Source organism: Rhipicephalus microplus, chromosome 3 (assembly GCF_043290135.1).
Source record: "Rhipicephalus microplus isolate Deutch F79 chromosome 3, USDA_Rmic, whole genome shotgun sequence".
NCBI lineage: Eukaryota > Metazoa > Arthropoda > Arachnida > Ixodida > Ixodidae > Rhipicephalus > Rhipicephalus microplus.
Window position 1 is genome coordinate 239783784 of NC_134702.1, and position 22337 is coordinate 239806120.

At 45.2% G+C, this 22337-nt stretch overlaps 1 protein-coding gene across 8 annotated transcripts in view; it reads left to right on the forward strand.

Annotated features, from left to right (window-relative positions):
* LOC119168997 (serine/threonine-protein kinase haspin homolog) overlaps positions 1 to 22337 on the forward strand; it is a 133872-nt gene that overhangs the window by 97148 nt on the left and 14387 nt on the right. For all 8 annotated transcript variants that reach the window (XM_075890841.1, XM_075890842.1, XM_075890843.1 and 5 more), the window contains 4 exons: positions 9303 to 9467; positions 10931 to 10993; positions 11458 to 11552; positions 15627 to 15700. In XM_075890841.1, coding sequence (XP_075746956.1) covers positions 9303 to 9467; positions 10931 to 10993; positions 11458 to 11552; positions 15627 to 15700 — 397 coding nt within the window. The remainder of the gene's footprint in view (positions 1 to 9302; positions 9468 to 10930; positions 10994 to 11457; positions 11553 to 15626; positions 15701 to 22337) is intronic.

Here is a 22337-nt window from a genome sequence, read left to right on the forward strand (position 1 = left end):
AAAGAGGACTTGGCGGGCCGCAGCGCGACGCTCTACCGAAGAAGCCACGGACGCGACGCTGATATCGGTGTCAGTAACGCGCCTTATACCCCCTCCCCCTTCGCTCGCTCCTCCGCTCTCCTCGCTCGCTGCAGCTGCGCGCGCACCCCTCTCTCTCGCGCGCCCACCTTCTCTCTCAGTCTCCCGTCGAGAGCGGGTCGTGCGATGGATGTCCCGGAGGCTACGCTACCATCAACAACGAATGCAGTACAACCGAATGCCAGCACTGCACCCGTCGTTGGAGGTGACGGTACCGCGGTGGTTTCGCCGACGTTGGAAGACAAGGCGGCGCTGCGAAGGGCTCGTGAGACCGAACGTAAGCGGGCGAAGCGTGCAGCGGATGCCGAACTGCGCGCTCGCGAGGCCGAGTGCAAGCGGGCGAAGCGTGCAGAGGATGCCAAACTTCGCGCTCGCGAGGCCGAGGACAGGCGGGCGAAGCGTGCAGCGCATGGTGAACTGCGCGCTCGCGAGGCCGAGATGAGGCGTCAGCATCGAGCCGCGAACGCGGCCCAAGAACCGGAACGACAACGCAAGCGTCAGGCGGAGAAGGGCGATGAAGGCCGGCCGCAAGACGCCGCTCGCAATCGTCAACGGCGAGTGGACGTTCCCGAAGCCGTTCCAGCCAGTGAACGTGCCGCGCGGGAGAGGGTGCGAGCCCTAGACGTTGCTCGTCCGGACGCGTCGTGAAGCGTAAATAAATAATACTTCGTATATAACGTATCTGTGTACAAATGCTTCATGACAAACAACACTTAAATTCATTAATTACACTTTAATCATCATCATCAGTAATAAAACTCTCAAGCATTTCCCCGAGGGTGAACATGGTTAAGTGCGTATGCACGGGGTGATGCTATGAGGGGGAGTAAAGTTAAAATCCGTTGGCATTCGCCAGTGAGTTAACGTAAACTCCCCCGTGTGATCAAATTGCGATTCCCAAGAACCATTACACCATAAAGGCACCATATTGCGATTAATAAATATAATAGTGCGAATTAATAAATACCCCTCATAGCATCACCCCGTGCATTCGCACTTAACCATGTTAACCCTCGGGGAAATGCTTGGAATTTTTTTAATTTCATGCACTTTAAACAAACGCTGGAAATAAGTAACAAGCGTCGTTATCTTACTGTATGTTGAAAATTTTGTTATTTCTCAATAAAGGCTATAAGTTTTGTACTAAAACGTTTTTCTCGATATTCTGTATTTAAAAAGTTTGTTAAGCAAATTTTGGTAATTACCGTGCTTGGCAAATAAAAAAAAATCTGAAGCACTAGATACAGCTAGGAACAATACCACGCTAGCTGTACATGCGCAGCACTCATTATTATTTTTTATAGCTTGGTGCTTTTTAACTGATACACCGTGTACACAACACCGCACGTTTTTCGGTGGCCGCCGTATGTGCAACACCGTCATCTGCCAGTATTCAGTCATGCAGTACACTAGACTGCATAACTAAAATGATTGCCTCTGATCTCCCGGCCGAACATGTGTTGGCGTTTCGTGGCCTTCTTGCATCGTATCAAGAAGTCTTTTATCTCCACAACTGACCCGTAGGTCAAACAACCGTCATAAAGCATCGCATCAACACTAGCGATGCAAATCCAATACACCGGTGACCCTATCGAATTTTCTTCACCGAGCGCCACGTGATGCAGCAAGAAGTCGACAAGATGCTTGCCCGAGACATCATTGAACCTTCAAGTCCTTGGGCTTCGCCCGTTGTGCTCGTGACAAAGAAGGATAACAGATGGCGCTTTTGTGTCCAATACAGAAATCTTAACAAAGTTACGGAAAAAAAAAAGACTTGTATCTTCTGCCATGGATAGATGACGCTCTTGACTACCTTAGTGGAGCAAATTATTTCTCTTCCATCGACCTTTGTTCCGGGTACTGGCAGATATCAGTTGATGATCTGGACCGTGAAAAGACAGCATTTATAACTCCCGACGGGCTATATCAGCTCGAAGTAGTGCCGTTCGGGTTATGCGATGCCCCGGCTACATTAGATTGAATGATGGACGCTCTTCTTCACGGTTTCAAGTGGTCAATCTGCTTTTGCTATCTTTGATGACGTCATTGTTTTTTCGCCAACTTTCTAAGCTCACCTCGAGCATCTCTCAACACTTTTTTCGGTCTTCCGCAAATCAGGACTCCAGCTAAACTCGTCGAAATGTCACTTCGGCCGCTGGAAGCTCACTGTTCTTGGACACCTTGTCGATTCTTCTGGTGTTAGTTCCGATCCTGAGAAGGTCCGCGCCGTCAAAGATTTCCCTGTGCCGACCTCTTCGAATGACGTCGGAAGCTTTGTGGGCCTCTGTTCTTACTTTCGTATATTTGTGCGGAATTTCACTGGCGTCGCACGCCCGCTCACAGAGCTACTAAAAAAATGTGACTTTTGTGTGGGGACCTGAACAAGCCAGAGCATCCGTTGAGCTGACGACCAGACTTACGACGCCACCGATTCTCGGCCACTTTGATATATGTGCTCCAACGAAAGTGCGTACCGATGCCAGCGGCTACGGAATCAGAGCCGTTTGGCACAACGACAGCATGGCTGCAAGCGCGTTATTGCATACGCTAGCCTTCTTTTATCGCCAGCAAAGGGAAATAATCTACTAGAGAACGCGAATGCATCGCGCTCGTCTGGGTAGTGGCTAAATTTTGGCCGTATTTCTATGGACGCCTGGTCACCGTTGTCACTGATCACCGCGCCTTATGCTGCTTGTCGTCCTTAAAAGGTCCTAGTGGACGTCTTGGCCGGGGGGCTCTACGGCTACAGTAATATTTCTACACGGTTGTCTACAAATGAGGCCGGCACCATGAGGATGCTAATTGCTTGCCGCGTCATCGAGTAGACCCAGCAGACCTTTCGAAGAGCGATGAGTCTACTTGCGTTTTGGCACTTTCCGCGTTCAGCAACATCGCACACTGTAAACAGAAATAAGCCGAAATGGGAGTAAATGACCTTGTCCTCTAGCGCACACCCAGATGGGAGTTTTAAAAAACCCGTCTCTGGGAGCAAAAAATTTACTCCCCATCAGAAGGGGGTTTTCGCATGGTGTCAGGGGGGTTTTTATTTACATCCATAGGGGAACTTTTTCAGGTCAGTATGGGAGTAAATTTTTTGCATCGACCGAGAAAAAAAATTACGTCAGCAGCCGTACCATGCGCAAGCGTAACTTTAATTACATTACATTTAATACGCACAACAATGATTACAGTACACAAACATTATCAAAACGTTCACGTAATATCACAACACTTGCACTCACCACAGCTTGCCACACGCAGTACACACCTACCATATAGTCACCGAGTATATATAGGCACCACATTCTGACCTCCTGTAGCCCAGGTTAAAGCCTTTTTGTTTCTAATAATTAAGCAATAAATAAGCACGGCGTAAGTATGAACTTGTGGTGGTCTGATGTAAGCACTTCAACACACATGCCTTTTATCCTAATCCTGCCTAATATTTAATATTTTTTTACTATAACGAAAAAGTTTTATCAGTTGACGCTCTGTCGTACAGGCTGAATTCGTATCAGCAGTGCTGTTTGTGGACCCGTAAAATGCACTGAATCATACACAAAGTGCGCGCGGCCTTGAATGAACACATTAACGAGGCACATTCAGCAGCTCCAGCGATGAACCGAGGTAGACCACCGCTACCGCGTTCGACGACTAGGCCTCACTCACGAGTACGGCACGGTGATTCGATGAATGACAGCTGGCGATCACAAAATGCTTGCTGATGTGCAGTTTACGTCTCGTTTTTCCCATGCACAGGAATAGGTGTCCGCTATCCACGCAGTTTAAGCTACGGAGCGATAGACTTAAACGAATGAGACGGTTCGCAGTCGCTGTTCCCGTTGCTCGCATGCATTGCATGTATAGCTCGCAGAGCTCGCCACGGCGGCCGGTGCGCAGTGCGAGCTCAATACGATGCCGGCTTGATACCGACGCCATAGCGAGGCCTTCCTACCGCTTAGATGTTGCAGCCGGTGAAATACCGGTGACACTCCGAGAAGCCACTATCGGAGGAGACGGGGCGAGCGCGTCGCCGGCGCAACTTTCAGACCGGTTGCCGGCCAGCCTGTCGTAGTCGAGCGAAGCCTACTTCGAACCGCTTCGAAGTTTTACGGTGCAATCGCTGACGATCGTACTCCGCCTCGTTCGGCGCTCGCCTTGTAGTTAGTCATTGACAGCTGCGGTGGCAAGGCGCAGAAGACTGTTATACATCCCAGCAGCCTTCATTTTTTGTGAAACACATTCTTTGCATCGCCGGTGGTCGGTGCTAGCTCGTAGCGCTTGCCGCGGTGGCCAGCGCACAGTGCGAGTTCGATACGATGCCGGCTTGATACCGACGGCATAGCGAGGCCTTTTTACCACTTATATGTTACAGCCAGTGAAATACCGGTGACACTCCGAGAAGCCACTATCGGCGGAGACGGGGCGAGCGCGTCGCCGGCGCAACTCTCAGACCGGTTGCCGGCCAGCCTGCCGTAGTCGAGCGAAGCCTACTTCAGACCACTTCGAAGTTTCTGATGGTGAAACTCCAGGAGCAGCCGCTGACGATCGTAACAGCTTACTTTTGCTACCATTAATTTATTCTTCGAAGTTTTTTGTTACTCGGCCCTTTGAAGCGTGGCATTCAGGACGTTTCGTTGGGGAATCGGACCGATGTGCAGCGTGGTTTAAGGTGCGAAATATATTGAAATGTTCCCAGTAAATACCAACCGGTCGTTGCTATTCTTCGCTGCACTTATAATTTCGTTGCCTGTTGACAGATGCTTACACGGATAGCCTCACAAATCACATGTGTTTCACACCGACGTGCAAACATATGCCCGTACAGACACATACACACACACACGCACACACACACACACACACACACACACACACACACACACACACACACACACGTCACGCCCAAAGAGGGTTTTTAAAGCTCCTATAGGGAGTTTGTAACCACGTGACCTGAAACTCCCTGGGGAGTTTAACAAGGTCATGTCGTTCATAAACTCTGTGATTAAGGAGGGGGCGTTTTACGATGACATGTGCCGAGTTCACTCCCTACCAGGGAGTAAATAATTGGGGCAGGGGAGTTTTGTGGGCTTATGTGCTGGAGAAACTCCCATTTCGGCTAACTTTTGTTTACAGTGCAGATCAGCAACTCCATGATCATCACCTCAGAGATATAATCCTTCGGATTGGTGGTCCCACAACTCCTCCGTCTCTCCGTATGTTCCTGCTGAAAGATGGCATATTATTCGCTGCAGCATGCATCCTTACGGACCTCAACTGCTGTTGGTCATACCACAACATATGCGTCAGACTGTCCTCTCACAGTTGCACAATATTACGACAGCTGGTCACCTGGGAGTTTCAAGAACTTATGACCGCGTTCGACATAGCTTTTTTTCGGCCCGGCATTTAACGATCCGTCTGCCGTTACGTCGCCTCATGCAAATGCTGTCAACACCGCAAAAAAACCTGCCACCCTTCCAGCGGGACGCCTTAAGCCCATTCAGATTCCATTTATAGGGTAGGTGTTGACATACTAGGACCATTCCCTTTATCGGCCAGCACAAACAAGTGGATAGCAGCCGCAACAAATTACATCTTTCGGTATGCCATCACGCGGGCCCTTCCTACCAGTTGTGCGACCGACGTCGCTGACTTCCTCCTGAAACACCTTATACTACACGATGGCACTCCTCGGCAATTGCTTACTGATCGTGGTCGCTACCTTTTTATCACAAGTTATCCAGACATTTTACACTCTTGCGCTATAAAGCACAAGTTCACAACGTTTTATCAACCTCAAACCAACGTAATCACAGAGCGGCTTAATAGAACCACCACGGACATGCTCGCCATGTACGTTTCTTCCGACCATCGTGACTGGGACTCCTCCCTCGCGTTTGTGGGATTTGTCCATATTGCGTCCCGGCATGATACCGCAGGTTCGTCGCCATTTTTTCTCCTGTACGGAGAGAACCCACTCTGCCTTTTGACACGCTCCTTCTTGTCATTAACCACACATCAGAATGTGCCCGCGATGTGATCTCTAGTCCGTATCGTGTGGTGCGCCTAGTCACCGACGTGACATGTGAAATTGAACCTCTTGACGCCACCAGCGCGCGATCGTGTCCTGACGTTGTTCACGTCACTCGGCTAAAGCGATAGTACTCAGACCAACCAAGCACCGAGACGGTGCTTTCGCCGCCGGGGGTGATGCTACGGGGTGCCACAAATGAACATTATAGGAAAGAGGACGATGTTTAGGATGAGCTGGTGCAGACTGGGCTCCATGTTGTATGCCTCCCTGCTTACCTAAAGTAAAGTTATTTCTCAGACGCCTTCTCCCCTAACAATATGTTTTACCTGAAAATATGCGTAGTTCAGGCGCACAGCAGTGAAGTTGTCTTGGTTTGTGGCCAGCTTGTTTCTAGGCTGTGGCACTTGTTGATGCCGTGGCAATGTCCATCGGCATGCCTGCTTCGTCGTCAGTCATGTTGTTGTGTTCCGGGAGTAGACTGGCTAGGCGTCCGCTTCTTTAAACGGGCTCTAAAACACTTTTTCATGTAATCATGGAAAGAATTAACTGGGAGAGCTTATTGCCTGACGAATTCAACGCTGCAAAAATTGTAAGAAGCCGTCCAGTGTGTGTGGAGTTACAAAGGTTTGTCGCATGCTGCAATCTCTCTTCTCTCGTCTTGACGAAAGCGCTGGAAGCTAAGCAGGAAGGGGTGGCAGGGTCATGTGCACCTTGTGACCTTGTGCATTTTTTTTTCTACGAATGCGCGGTTTTTTGTGTGATCGCGCACGCACGCATAGACAAACAGCGGCCTCCCGCACCGACCTCTGTAACGAGAGAGCACGCCATGTTCAAATCAGCCATTGGCTGATAGGTGGACTTATTACGTGTGATTTTTGCGCATATTGTGTGATTTGTCCAGAGAAGAGAAAGCAATTTTCAGCTGACTTTGATCATTTATTGTGAATTCCAGGTCGCGTGCTGCGCTATATTATTCGGCTCGCGTGTTGTCGGAAGCCTCTACTACCAATCGGCAGCGTTTTCTGGCCATGTTCAAAAATATAGCAGGGCCACTTTAAAGATGTTCTGCGAATGGGTTGTCCACGACGTGGGGTCAAGCAGCAGCTCAAGCAAAACTGTTACAGATGTGATGGGCATATTTGCAATTTGAAGTACGTGCTAGCTGAAAGTGCAAGGAATGGTCGCAAACCAGCGGTCGGCATTTCCCCGTGCTGTTGTAGCATTGTATACCACTGGCTTACGTTAAGTTTTATAAAAACTTTATCACGTCTGAGCACCACTTCGTTTAAAGTGAGGAAGAATGAACCATATTGGGATAATGAATTGATATTCTTGGAATATTCTTGGCGTGAGAAACGCAGCTAATTCACGAAATACACCGGGGCACATACACTCCAAACATGCGAGTGCCCTTAAGTGGAGAGTTAGGGTTGCTACCAGATTGTTTGTTGCTTGTGTTTATGTCTTATTTTCTCTTTCGCTAAAGGCTCTCTCATTTAAAGCTGGAAGACGAAGCAGGAGGCCAGCACTAAGACCTTTCAATCAGAAGAGATAGTTTTACTCTAAAATATCTCTGTCAGGACAGTAAACTGTAAACAAGGAAACATTGGCTGCGTATCTCCACACTTCGCTTCAAATGTCGTCGAAAGACTATAGACTTCTGCCTGGAGGTGCTGCGTGAGATATAAACATCGTCTGACAGTAATGTGGGGAAACAGGATCTTGTACAGGGCCACTAGCAGGTGGCTGCATCGTGTCGTCGGCAGAACACTTTTTCGCACATAGCGTTGAACTTACGCGCATAGCGTAAAAAAAACATTTTGTCCTTTAGAATTACGCATCTATGCGTCTTCTAGTAAAGGAACACAACAACGCGTATTCATGTTGCGCCTCAAATATGCAAAATATTCGATTTTTGATTGACAATGTTCACAAATATGAACGCAGCCATGAGATCAAGATGGCTGGGCACTGCGGAAGTGGTTACAACTTGACCAGGTGCCTTAAGCGTGTGACAGACAGACAAGACGACAAACCAAAATTTCTGCGTTTAAATATATACCTCCAGAAAGGCTATCATCTTTTAACAGAAGCGCGAGAAGACAGGACAGAATCCTTTTCCTCCCATGACTCGCTTCATATTTTGTCTGCTCTCGTGTTTTTTTTTTCTTTTTTTTGCTCTTCGCTGTCAGTTTACGCCACAAGTATTACGTTGCCTAAATGTAGCGTTCATCTCGTAAAGTTCACTCCAGCAATGTTATGGTAACTAGGCTAGGTTTCCGAAGAAAACTTTGTGAACTTGAAAAACATGACACTGGTGATGAATACGAGGAAATAAAAAATATATACTACGAAGTTTTAGTCACGAACATTTGTTCACTAAAAATGATAAGAAGTGTAAAGCCTCGTAGAAGCCAGCCGCATTGAATCGCTTGGTCTCACCATTAGATTTTTCAAGCTAGTCCTCGCTGTAGCAGTACATTGCTGTGATAGTAGTGTACTATTGGCTTGAAATGAAACGCAAACAGCGGCAAGCGTTAGCTACGGTACAGCGTGCTGTGTACTCATCGTCAAAGGTGGAATTTTAAGGCATTAAAAAGCACGTTAAGGCGCCGAAAATAGGCAGCCACGAATGCTTTACGCATATTAAGTTTGAAATATAGGCACAATAAATGTTCACATAAGTGCAAAATAGTTTCAAGCGCGAACACGTTAGCCGCCCGTGTCTGCAACAGGAAATCAAGAAATGTTTTTGTTCATGACACAATTGCGCTGAGAGTGCAACATAGCTGAGTCATCCTGTTTATAGGCACTATTATACATTTAAAAGTCCTTGATTTTGAATTCGTGCGAAAATAGAAATTTGAAGACAATACAAAACATTATAAAAGTCCTCAATCTCCAATTTGTGCTCACATATAAAGGGTGGCGATAGGGGCACAAGGAATAAAATGAGCATTTGCCTAAAATCTAAACTATTCTCATCACCATTGACATGAGCTGTATTGCCAAACAGGCTGCTGCGCGCCTGTCGAAGGTGATGTCAGGAGGGTGGGCAATATATTATCTTTATTGTTTCTTGCACCATTTGAAGCGAATAGTACTCATGTGTCATTCTCTCGCTCACTTAGGAACGCAACTACATTTCCGGCAGTATCTCACCGCATTTTGGCAACTTTCTACACAGGTTCAAGGCGAGCAAGCTGAGGAAGGCAGGCGAGACCGTCGACTCCGAATCGTACATGGTCGACACGGGCAGCAAAGCGCCGACGGCCACGGACACGGTCCTGCAGCTGTTCTCTATCGACACGCACTCGCTCTCCAGAGTGTACTGCAGTGTGTTTAGCTGCAGGTTGGTCATTATGGCCTTTCACGAAGCGACTTCACTGTCTCCGAGAATACACTCTCCACACTGTTGGCGACATATTCCACAAGAGTCAGGGCATACAAACATGGACACAAGAAGAAAGCATTGCAGTGACGACTTCCGCTGCTCATATAGCAGTGCAGGCTAGCACAATGACACCGAAGCAGTGGTTTGAAAGCGAATGCATTGCGTGCATCCCACGTGGCTTGCATTATAGTGCATCTGGTGATAGCCAACAACCCAGAAAGAAGTACCACTAAACAATCTATACTTAAATTGCTTTGTTCTCACGTGGTATACTGATTAAAAGGAAGTTGCATTTTTTACAGTAAACGTCGTGGTGCTGTAGCGGCTACGGTAATATGCGTAGTCAATGAGTTTTTGATAACATTGTGTCTTTTCTGGGCTCAAGCACGTGGACCTTTGTGTAATGGGTGAGATGAATTAGTAAGTTCTGTACCGGGGGCGTCCTACCTGGACGTCGTTCAACGAACGCAGCCGTAAATGTGAGAGTGATGTCATGCGCGAGCACACATCCAGTACTCTCGGTACACTGGATAATTATCTCAGAAACGCGATTGCTAATATTGTCTAGGAAGCGTGGACCTTCTACGAATATTGCTCAAGTTTGGAACACCTTAGGGACCCAGGCTGTCGTATTCTCTCATAAGCTGTGATCGTATGCTGGCGCAGTCGCTTGGCATACCGCAGAGAAAACCAGTTACAGCGTAGCCATCAGTAGCGTATTGAGCAAGTGCTCCCGCCATGGAGGAGTCTCCTTGCTGTTGTTTTTCGAGCGCCTCAATTTATGATGGTATTAGATACCTAGCACTTCATGGGCCCGAGCTGTCGTATACTGTCGTCACTTCGCGTGAGATAGCCAAGCCCGCGTATAATAAAAGAAAAGAAGGAAGCAACTGATAAATAAAAAGTGAGAAAGAAAAGGAAAAAATAGGAAGAAAAATTTGAATGTTGAATGAAACCGATACAGAAAAGAACTGTAAAAAAAAACGCGAGAAGAAAAAGAAGAGAAACAAAGATTCGCACTTACTTCAGGCCTGAACAACAAGTGCGAAGGTGCCTTCTTTTTGTTTTTGCAGTGGTGTGCAAAGCCATTTCCTAGTGTGAGCACGTCCGCAAAAAAACAGTATTTTTTTATTATTTCTCTGCCAAGACTGTTACAGTTCGTCTTCACATGATCTTCAGCAAGTCTAGCGAAAGTGGATTTATAACCAGTAATTATTGATTTTAGTGTAACTGTATGAAATAAATAGATGCGAAAATTGTGTTCAGTAACATTTGTGAACGCTGTTGTGGGAATTGTGAGTGCTGGAAAATAAGCCGATTACATGTTGTCATTCATAAATCTTTGTGAGCACGCTACACATCTATAAAAAGGCTGAGACGTGGTAATGTTAGTAAACATTGCAACTTGGTGCCTTCCGCAGGAAGCTCAGCGACCTGCAGATGGGCCTTACCAACAAGTGCTATGGATTCAAGACTATACGCAGGTCAGTGGTGTTGCCCACAAGCCACATATTTTCTCGTGGTCGTGACGTCAACGAAGGGAACAGTCGGCGTGTCAAAGAAAAAAAAAACATTTTGTTACACTAACTTCTGACCGGGTAGGCAGCAGCGATAGTCACTGGCATTGACAGCGCTGAACAGGGTGTCGGTCGTCAATAAAACTGAAAAGCGGTGATGGGCGTTGGCATCTGTACATCTGCCGTCGAATATTCTAGCGTTATGGCTATCGAAAACGTAAGTTCGAGATGGATCTGTGATGTTCGCGTTGTGCCCTTAAGGTTCTAGAATCCCCTTGATGATTCTTAGTGAACAGGCTTGGTTCGCACAAGGCAGCCCTTACAAGTGTCATGGGGCGATAACGAAAATTGGAAAAGTGGTGTGCCAATATAATGCAAGAATCAGTTCACGCGTCCTTGTGTCTGGCTAACGTCATGCATTTTTGCCCCAGAATCCTGTTGGTGGATGACAACCTGCCAGAAAACTTTTGCAAGGCGTACGACGAATACGCCCGTTCTCATTCACGGTGCTACCAGCCACACCCTGGTAAGTATTACACTGGTAATAAGAGGAACATTTCACTTAGTTCGCTGGATATCACTTCCTTTAAGGAGAGCATAAATGTGCCAAGGAGTATACATCAATCATCTATAGTTTACCTTCGAGTTATTTTCACAAACGTATTTTGAACACCTGTGCTTCAGGCACCGGGTTTTACTAACAAAAACAATGCATTATTGGCATCCAGTGCAGCGAAAAGAATAGAGGAAGGATCTCACGAAGAGATAGGTAGAGAAACTAAGCCGAAACTACGCTTGCCGCAAGAGACAGACGAAGTCGGTATCTGTTATATGTTCATTTCTTTACTTGTTGCTGCGCTTTCTCTTGCGCCCGTAAAGACACGAGCACCTCTAGGTGCACTGAAAATCTTTAGAGCAAGAAGGAAAACTTCCACACGTAGTCTAACCAGTGCCTCCTCTACGACAAGTATTTCAAGAAACTGCGAGAAAATTTTACAGGCGACACAATGTGGGAACGTGTCTTCACTCTGTTTTTTAGTAGCAATCACGCCACCTAGCGCCCAATGCAATATACCGTATATATTAGTTGCAGTTTCGAAATTTATATGGTAGCGCAAGATAAAGAGCTCTCGCGCGTGTTTCATTGGAGAGTGATGCCGCAAAGAGGCCAGAAACATTTTATTCTGTGCATTTTCGGTCACCGCTGGGTCATAGTCTTTAACATTATGCAAGTATTCTCCTGAGCATGTGTATCTTCTTGCAACAAAAATTATACCTTTGTGTTTGAAGTCTCATAATGTTTTTGAAGCCGTAAGCAGATATTGCGAGTAACGTCGCAGCTGAGAGCCACCGGTAACCCACGACTCGGGGACCATGTCGAGCAGATTCATACAAAACTGGCTTGGCAAACCAGCACTCTGCTGAACAGACAGAAGCTCTTTGACTTCTTGGCGTATAGTGTTTCGCTGATCATCGAACCGTAAATAGGAGGGCAGCTCGATAGCGTATGCCTAGCGTCATGAGCGCAACGTTTCCTGCGATACTCTGTGGATGTCTGTACTCTGCACCGCTGCTGTCGTTAAGTGGCTAAGGTACTCATCTGTAGACCCGCAGGTCGCGAGATCTAATCTCGGCAGTGGTGCCTGCATTTTCGATGGAGGCGAAAATGCAGTAGGCCCGTGGGCTCGCATTAGGGTGCACGTTAAAGAACCCCAACTGGTCGTCATTTCAGGAGCCCTTCACTACGGTGTTTCTCATATTCATATGGAGGATTTAGGACGTTAAACCCCACATATTCATTAAGGAATGTCTATACTCTACTTGAATGAATCAAAGTAATTTACTAACCATACACAGCGTTAATAGACGCATATTTTTATGTTGGTCTGATTAGCGGATTCGGAAAGGCACAACAAAGGGCTGCACGGCTTATTCTGTCTAAATAATCATGAACTTATTTGGTAACCAATATGTTGAATTGGCTTAAGCTACCGCTCCGAGTCGCAGTGATGCTAGTAGCAGCATTTAAATTTCTATGCTAACTTTTCGAATAACCAACCTAACAATACTGTCAGTACTTTCAAATGCTATATCTGTTCATTTGGATGATAATAGAATAGAAATGTCTGATCGCACAAAGTTTTTGGGGCAATCTTACACAGGCATATGAAGTTAAACCTTCATGCGCAATCACTTATTCGCAATATAACTTACGGAATACGTGCCATAATCAAAACTCGTACATATTTTCAGCCACATATTATCCATTCCCTGTATCACGCACATAATCACAGCCATCTACATTATTGCATATCAGCCTTGGGCCACACGTATTTTACCGACCTCAACCAACTTCAATGCAGGCAATATAAAGCACTTCGTCTCATGACATTGTCATTGCTTAACCAATGCAACACCACTTTATCAAAATTTAAGTATTCGTCATCTTCAACTATTTCATCTGAAGTTATCTATTGTTATTTATAGGCTTTTTCGTGGTATTGCACATTCTGATGGCATTATCGTAAATGACCTTGTAAATAACAACGTTACCAAGTTTTCTGAGCTAGATAATCATCTTCTGCCTAAACCTTTAAAGAAAGGTTGGGGTATTCACTAACTAAATACTAAACATTCACTTCTCACATGAAGCGCCAGCCTCTTAGTAAAGTAAGGTAGTAAAATGCAGGTTAGTGGAATTTATTTCCTTGTTCGTAAGTAAACAGTGCTGACTCGAGTGGTTAGTTCATTACGAAATTGTTAGTAACCCCGCCTCCCCCCAAATAGAGGTTTACAACTTTTTTGTTTGATGTGTGTGTGCGTTGCCATACCAAAATCGTTCCATTACACAAGTACAGGATAAAAAAAACGAATCGGCAAGGCCCTCGTAAATAAATAATGGCTTGTAACAACGTCATCTAACTATACTGTGGTTAAACTACAGCAACATACCTGAAGAGAGCTGGCCACATTATTACATGATCAAATCGGATTCCCATGTTGATCATACATAGAATGATGCTCATCATCATATGAACATTTGATATGCTAGCATATTATATGCTTATATGAGTCCTCTAACTGATATGATTATATGCTCACATGAGTATGAGAGCCCATATGAACGGATCACGAGAACACGCACGTAAACGCAGGAACAAGTAAATTTTCAAGACTTGGATATAGCAGGTTTCTATTGTAGCAGCAGCTTGAAAGCTATATATACCCTGCCTTAGGATCACACACTGCGTACCGCAAGGTTAGCTGTCACAAAATTTATAAGATAATGGTTGTTTTCTACGCATCATTATGTCTCCTTCTATTGACTTATGTGTTTGCCATTAAGTAGCAGGAAACTTCTATTTCTAGGTATACAATAAAATAAAACTTGCCCAAGTTTTTCTCATGATGTTGCCATTACGGCAAAATGTACTGCGGTATCTACGAAAGATCTGGCAACATTAGTGACTTGGTAGTTGCTTGGTTAAAAGCGCTAAGAAAGGTATCCTGTTTAGTAATGGCTAAAGTCACAAACTGTACTAGCTGCTAGCTAGTAAACGTACGCCGCGAAGATAGTAAAACACTTCGGAAACTAGTAAAAATACCCGTTTACTAACTGATTACGCACTGTTTTTCTAAGAGAGTAAGGTTCGCACGAACTACGGCAAGTTCACCATCACGTTTATGGGAATCAGACTATTGAATTCCCTTCCTCAAATCATTGAACCATCAGGCACGAAACGCGCATTAAAAAACCAAGTAAAGAAACACTTTTTACAACAACTGCCTTCATCCTAGCAACGTCCTTTTGTTTAGTACTTATTATATTGCTTTTCTGTTCTGTGTAATTTCCGATTGTCTTTTGTGGTCTGGTCAGCATACAGGTGTTTTTGATTTTGTATTTATTTTCGCACCGTTTATTTTCTTTGTCACCGAAGACACTGTAACCGCTGAATTAGGTATACCTTCTTTTTTGTTCACATTTTGATTAGGAGCCCCCCCCCCCCCCCCGACAGTTTTTAACTTTGGGGCTCCTTGAGAATTACCATTCTTGAACACTGATTTTTTGTAAATTATTATTGCGGATATTGAATATGCTTTATTATTATTATTATTATTATCATTATTATATTAATAATATAAGGAAAAAGATATAATTTTACGTTCATTTTACCTCAACTACATAATGACGCACTGCAAAGTCGTTCGTATACCTTGAACAATGATAAACTAGAACACTCTGCCACAATCAGTTGGGCAGTGCACCCAAGCTAAATGATTGGAAAAAACTATAGTAGCAAAAATAAAGGCTTGATGGTTAATGCTAATGCCTTTTATTGTTCCTCTTAATGCAGATGCTTTCTTTTTCCACCACGTGCAATGAATGGGCTATATTAGGAAAAACCCATGTTGCTGTTCAAGTATTACTGTTGTCTCTTTCCACTGGCGCTTTAGTATGCTCAATAATATATGTAGATTTGAGTTACCTCAAAGGATGGCTACATGTTATGAGAAACATTTTATTCGCTTGATTAAATTGGTAAATTTACCTGCGCATGCATTTATTTTGCGAATAAGTATTTTTTTCTTTGTGCTGCAGATATGCGACCAAAGGAACAGCACTACCTGTTGGTGGAGAGTGACTACTGTGGTCCCAGTATTCTACACTCTAAGGTAATGGGGTGCATGTAAAGTAACATACTTCACAAACCCTTGCTAAAGTACCACAGCTAGTTATTATATCAATGCTTTTATATGAGAGTCCACGCTAACACCATAGGACCTTCATTCGTACCGCCTTTTCCGGTATCCTAATGAGTGTCGCCCGTAACAAATTGCCCTAAGCTGTCCTTGCAATCCGTGCAGAGCTTTGAAACTAGGACATAAATATGTACACTGAAAAAATGGCCTGTCTTTGCCACCATGCGGATCCCGCTGTATAACCGAAGAAATGAAAGTTCGCTTTTTGTTCTGGAGAGTGAAACAAGAAATGCTTGCCGGTCTTGTATCTAACTCTCTGAAGACACGACGAACGGACAGATCGTGCGGGAGGGGCTGCATAGGCTTCTCCGTGTATTGCAGCCTCAAGTACAGCCAATTGTTCACGTTGTTTTTGAAACGATCAGCAGTTATTTGAAGTTCCTCAGCCGATGCAGCCTCAGTAAGCAGCCATGACCTACGTTGCCGCCGCCAGCTGTCGTGTGCCATCACCTTGGTTGTTCCAGGTCGTCACATCACCGCATTCACATCCCCAGCTCTCACCACCGCCATCGACATCATTCCATCAACCTGTCGTTCAGTGGTACTTTACGTGGAAGACCGACATTTGGTGTAACCCGGACAACCACCTACGAAAACCACCTGGTAGCAGAGTAGGTGGTTGTCCAGGGTGCACCAAATGTCGGTCTTCCACGTAATGTAGCACTTTATGCTTCCGAAGTTTCATCGGTGCTCCGAACACCTTAACCAATATGTTCAACATCAGCCCGAGCCTTCCCACGTGAATCGGCGAACAGCTATCAAACGCTTCCCAACGTTACAGGGGCTTTTTTTCGTCGTCTTCGAAAGTTGGAAAAACGCTACTTGTGAAGCGTCCTTTCGCATCGAAACAAAGCTTGTCCACTCTTGCAGAGTTCTTATTGAGCTTCAACGTGATAACGAGAATACACGAAAAAAGTCGCCAAGTCAACACGTGCCCATCATACGACCACCTGAGAGTGTGCGGACGTCACCTGTAACATTGGTGGAGAAAGGGATGGGACCCTGTGGTTCTGCGTCGACCACCATCATTTTAACAACGAGTAAGTACACGTACCCCTCCCATAAATAGACAACAGTTTGGACCGGCTGGGTGACGCATGCCATTTCTCGCTGATGGAATCGAAGGTGGGCCACTGGAAAGTAAAATTCGACGAAATTGGTAAAGGTAAACCCGTTTTCATCACGGCAGATGGCCTGCTAAAATTTAGAGTCATGCCCTTTGGATTCTCTTCGGCACCTGTGACGGTCGCAACGCTGGTGAGCTTGAAGGAGCAGACTTGTCTTCTTTATGAAAATGACGTCGTGCCCTTCGCATCAAGCATTGACGAAGACCTCTGGTGGCTTTGAACATTCCCTCAAGTACTCAGTAATCCGGGCTTACGCTAAAGCCCCGAAAGTGTCAATATGCATGCGAAGAGCTTCTTTTTCTAGAATACGCCATCCGGAAAGCTGTGGTGCGCCGCAACCTCCAGAAGACCGCTGGCATGGCTACACACTCACCTCCTGGTGACAAGAAAAAAGTGTGCAGATTTATAATTCAGGCTCTTCGTGAGCAACTTTCCTTGCATTGCCAAGCCACTATCTGAACTAATGAAGACAGGTGTCGAGTTTAAATGAGAAACACCGCAAGAAGTAGTGTTCCATGAACTGAAACTATGTCTTTAGGTGTCTGCAATACTCGCCCACTTCGACGAAGACGCACAAACTGAAGTTCGCGTTGATGCAAGTAGCGTAAGCCTGTGTGCTATGGTAGTTGAAAAACAACAACAAAAAGAATGGACTTGAAGGGATCATAAAGTATGATAGCCGGTCGCTTTTGAAAGTGGAAGCAAATATTCGCATACTGAGAAGGGGTGGCTAGCCAAAATTTGGACTACATTAAAATTTCACCCGTATTCGTACGGTAGGTCTTCCAGGGTTGTGAGTGACCACCCGCTTGGTGTTGGTTAGCAAATCTGAAAGACACTTCAGGTCGCCTCTCAGGGTGGAGCTTCAGACTTCATGAAATCAACAACACCATGGTTCACAAGTCATGTCGAAATTTTTCTGAAGCTGACTGCTTGTACCACGCACCTGATTACCTATAAAAGATTATACCTATAAAAGACTGAGTTACCGTTGTAGCCAACGTATTTGAACTAGCATTGACGATGTCCAGCTTACAAAACGATGTTATTCCTAAAGAGAAACTCCTCACTAGTCAGACTACATTACAAATTTAAAACAGAACCACTGCTTGTGTACTCGAATGAAACCAGCACAATGGCCACGTAAACTAATTTAAAACAGCGGCAATAAGTTCGCACATAGTTGTGAATTTTTCACTTTATTATGCGTTTTTATACAGATGGTGGGGGTTGTTTTTGCTGATCTGTTTGAATTTCTGTTTACATCTTTAACTCTTTCAGACGCTTTGCACGTGATTGTGTACATCACTTGCTTTTGCTAGTTGTGTCAACTAGGGGCTAAAAATGTGCAAGGTGTAATGAGGTTTACGTGAAATGAACCTCCTGCCTAATAAAATGCTTTTCCTTCAACTTCGTTTTTTTTACTGTATTGTTGCGTACAGGGTAGGGTGAGGTGAATCGAGACGTGAGGTAAAACGCGACGTTTTTATTTTGCCGGCTTCTGTAGGTAACACAAACACTACTTTTCTTCTTCTTTTTAGCGGTAAGTGCTGGTCTTCGTCCACCCTTTTTTGTGTAAAAGTTGGATTGTCCACAGCGTTAGTGCGGCAATGTTGCGCGGCTTGTGTCAATGGGTTCGTGAGCCGTCAAAAAGGAGCGGAATTACGCTCAGTGACATTTGCGGATCCGCGCACGAAGCTATTCCTGCGTTAGTACAGCAACGTAAATATCTGTTTCGTTACTTTAGACTACGACCCTTATAACACAATAAATTTAGTTCGTTTGGTGGCTGGAGAAAAAGCACAAATGTCTTCGGATTATGGCTTGCGAGAGGAGAAAAAAATAAACAAAAAGGCATCCATTGCCTTAGGGAGTGTCTTAATAATTTACCATTAACTTACCCTCATTGTATATTATATTTCTTCACACGTCACAACATCTTAGTGTTAGTATTATTTCTCTTCTTGTCTACCACCCGGTAACTGCCCCACTGGGGCTAACAGTATCAATAAATAAAATAAATAAAAATCTTCGATCTCCGAGCTCGCCGCCCTTCTAGCCGCAATTAGATTTGTTATGCGAGAATCTCCTGCTAAGTGGGCTAACTTCTGCGACTCCAAGGCGGCCCTTCAATGTATGCGAAGTCTACGACGCGGCAACAACCATCAGATAGTAACTCAAATCAATGAAATCTGTCACCATCCCTATAACAAAGCACATGACATAATCTTTCCATGGCTTTCAATGTCTGTCTGGTCACTTAGAAATTGGTGGTAACCAACCCTCCGACAACGCTGCCCGTTGTGCCCACGACGGAGCACCCACACTGCTCATGCCCTTGTCAAAGGTTGATGCCGCAAAACAAATTCGCCACATCGCGGATATTATCACACTTATGCATTGGAATTTGCAACCGAACTCGACTCGACACCCACAGAACCTTCCTTCATTACTCCACTTACAGCTGGCATCGAAGACTTCGCGACGGGACGCTACAATGCTGTATCGGTTGTGGGTCGGCGTTGCCTTCACCAAATCATTCAGTTGTTATGGCTGACTCTCCCAACTGTGATAACTGCCATTGTGTGGAAACTCTTGACCATATCCTGTGCCATTGTCCAGACTTTGAAGAAAAAGATCGCCGGACTCTCCAGTGTGCCTTAAGGAGGCAGGATGATCGACCCTTTACTCTGAAGAAGTTCTTGGGAGCGTGGCCTTCACGTACTTCAGCGCAGAAAGACACACGAGCACTCCTACAATTCTTGAAGGCAACATCACTGTGATACCGCCTGTGAAACCTGAACTGTGTGTGTGGTGTGTGTGATATGCAATGTGTATCTCCTCCTGCTCTTTGTATCCTTTTCTCCCTCATTCCCCTCTACCCCATGTAGGGTAGCAATCTGAACTTAGTCTAGTCAACTTGTCTACCTGTGTGATATTTTTCGTTCTCTCTCTGGTTTAAAATGGGTTTGAAATACAAGTAAATGTCATATACAGCTTCCTGGGAGGAAAATGACAGAAAGCGCTGATTGCTGTTCAGGACATGACTCCCTCCACTCGCGCTCTGTCAAGGTTTTTTTGTGTTCCCGATGATGCTCTCAAAACACGCACAAAAATGGTGGAATTTCCTCAGTGCACTCACAAACACTTTTCGGATTGAAGTTTAACAAGGTTTTTTGGAAACCCTTACTGAAAAAAAAGCGCTAGAAATTCCAAATGTAGCACATATTTAAATTCATTGTCCCACAAAGCCCGGCAGATGAAGTTAAAAGCAATGAAACGTCTGCAATTTTTTCATCAAAACGGCAAAAGAATGTGAAAAAAACGCATCAAAAGATCTCTAGAATTCAAATACGGAATTATCCAATGAATTTCAAGCGTTCGACGAAAGACAACAAGAGCAGAAAAAAAAAAAGACTGGCGGCGTTTGATCTGCAAGGAGTTTCGGAGCAACACAACTTCGCGTTTTGTTTAGATTCAATGCTTGGAGTCCAAGGACTGGATCTTTCAAGACTGCGTAGAGGCCCACAAAAAGAATTAGGTCTTCATACTTCAAAAAAAAAAAAAAACCGAAGTAATGAATTTTTTCAGAGTGTCTCATTTTGCACCACGCAGACTCTCGTTTTACTTCGCAGGTTGGGGCAAAATGTGACATCTGAAGCCTTTGTTATTTATTTTGAAAATAATATTTTAATCGGGGGGAACAGGCAATATTTATGTATTACATACCTTGTATCCAAAGCAAGCTTTCTGCATTGATGTTTAATTCTCATGAGCGAAATATAAAATGATTTTCGCTATTTGAATTTTTGTCGCATTTTACACTACACTATGCTCATCACTTTTCCGACGGCACTACTATAATCGACGAGTCCTTTGACGTAGTGCTTTTTTGTAGCAACGTTGAAATATATTTTTCTTTTCTCAATATTCAACAAAGCCAGAAAACAACTTGCAGTATATTTCTACTCTGACACTTGATCTTGCAGGTGCAAAAAACAAACATGAATGCCTTCAGGGTGAGCAGATATTTATTGAAAGCTTCATATCAAATAACTGCTATAAAACTATAAATCAATGTATTGTAAATTATTGTTTTTGCACGAGAATATCGAGGGCCTTGAAATCATGCTGTGACACTTGGACGCATTTACAAAACAGTACTTCATAGGTGGTGTCTTAAAGGGTCAATATAAAATTACAAGAGTGACACCTACTTAATTAACCGCATTGTCACGATTGACTTGAGGCACCGGGTTTCTTCCTACGGTGTTACAAGGAAGCGTATGATAGTTATGCCGACAACCCTTCGTGGCTGTGTTAACACCTAATACAGTGTTATGTGCGCTTGCTCATTTGGTCCAAACTTGTTATGGAGCAGCTTTCAAGCAGATGCGGGGAAATAATTCAACAAGCAGAAAAAAATGCCTATAGGTTGTGTTCACGTGACGTCAGGTTAATGGGCGCGGTAGGAAAAACTGCGTCAGCTGTACTTGCAACCACGTGGTGACCATTTTGAAGGCCACTATACCGACGGTTCGGATAGGTGCACGCAAGTTACTGCTGGTACGTTGCTCTTGTTTTAATTTTATTCGGCTTTAGAAGGTACGAGATTTACGATTTGTGAAGCTGTTTCAGCCATGGGTGATGCCTGCTCGGCTTGCTTGGCCATGCACGCCAAGAAATGGGACGACAATGCTAAACAGGGATACAGGGACAAATTGGCTCCTGGGACTGACCATCGGGTTCTAACACTTGAGGACCACCAGCTATCATCCATGATCGAGCGTTTTCACCGACAGTTCAAAGCCGCCGTTATGTGCCACCCGGACTCAACCTGGCTCGAGGCCACCCCAGCAGTCATCACCTTGAAGCTGGCCATCCACGCCACACCAGCAGAGCTCGTCGACCGGGAACTACTTCGTCTGCCAGGGGAATTTCTCGCAGCTCTGCCATCGAGCACTATGAGGTCAGACCACGCCGACTTCGTCGCCCAGCTCGGAAGCACCATCGCTGCATTACGCCCGTCCCCTGCAGCCTACCATAGCAAGCCTCCACCTTTTGTGTTCAAAGAGCCGGCATCGTGCACGCGTGCTTTCCTCCGCGGTGCCATCGTCCGCCGGCCTTTTTAGCCACCTTACAGCGAACCCTATCCAGTCGCCCATTGCCACGACAATTACTTTACCTTGCGCCTCAACGGGAACGACGACCGTGTCTCGATTAACCGTCTCAAGCCCGCATACATCGTAACGAACGAACCGGGCAGCGCCACTCCTTCAACTGGCGTCCTTCCACAGCCACTGACGTCGTAGCCCGTTCCTTTCACGGCACGCTCTGGACGTCTGGTACGCCTCCCAGATTTCTACAGACCCTGAGGGTTCTGCAATCGGCGAGGAGGGCGGAGGAAGGTGATGTGGCGACCA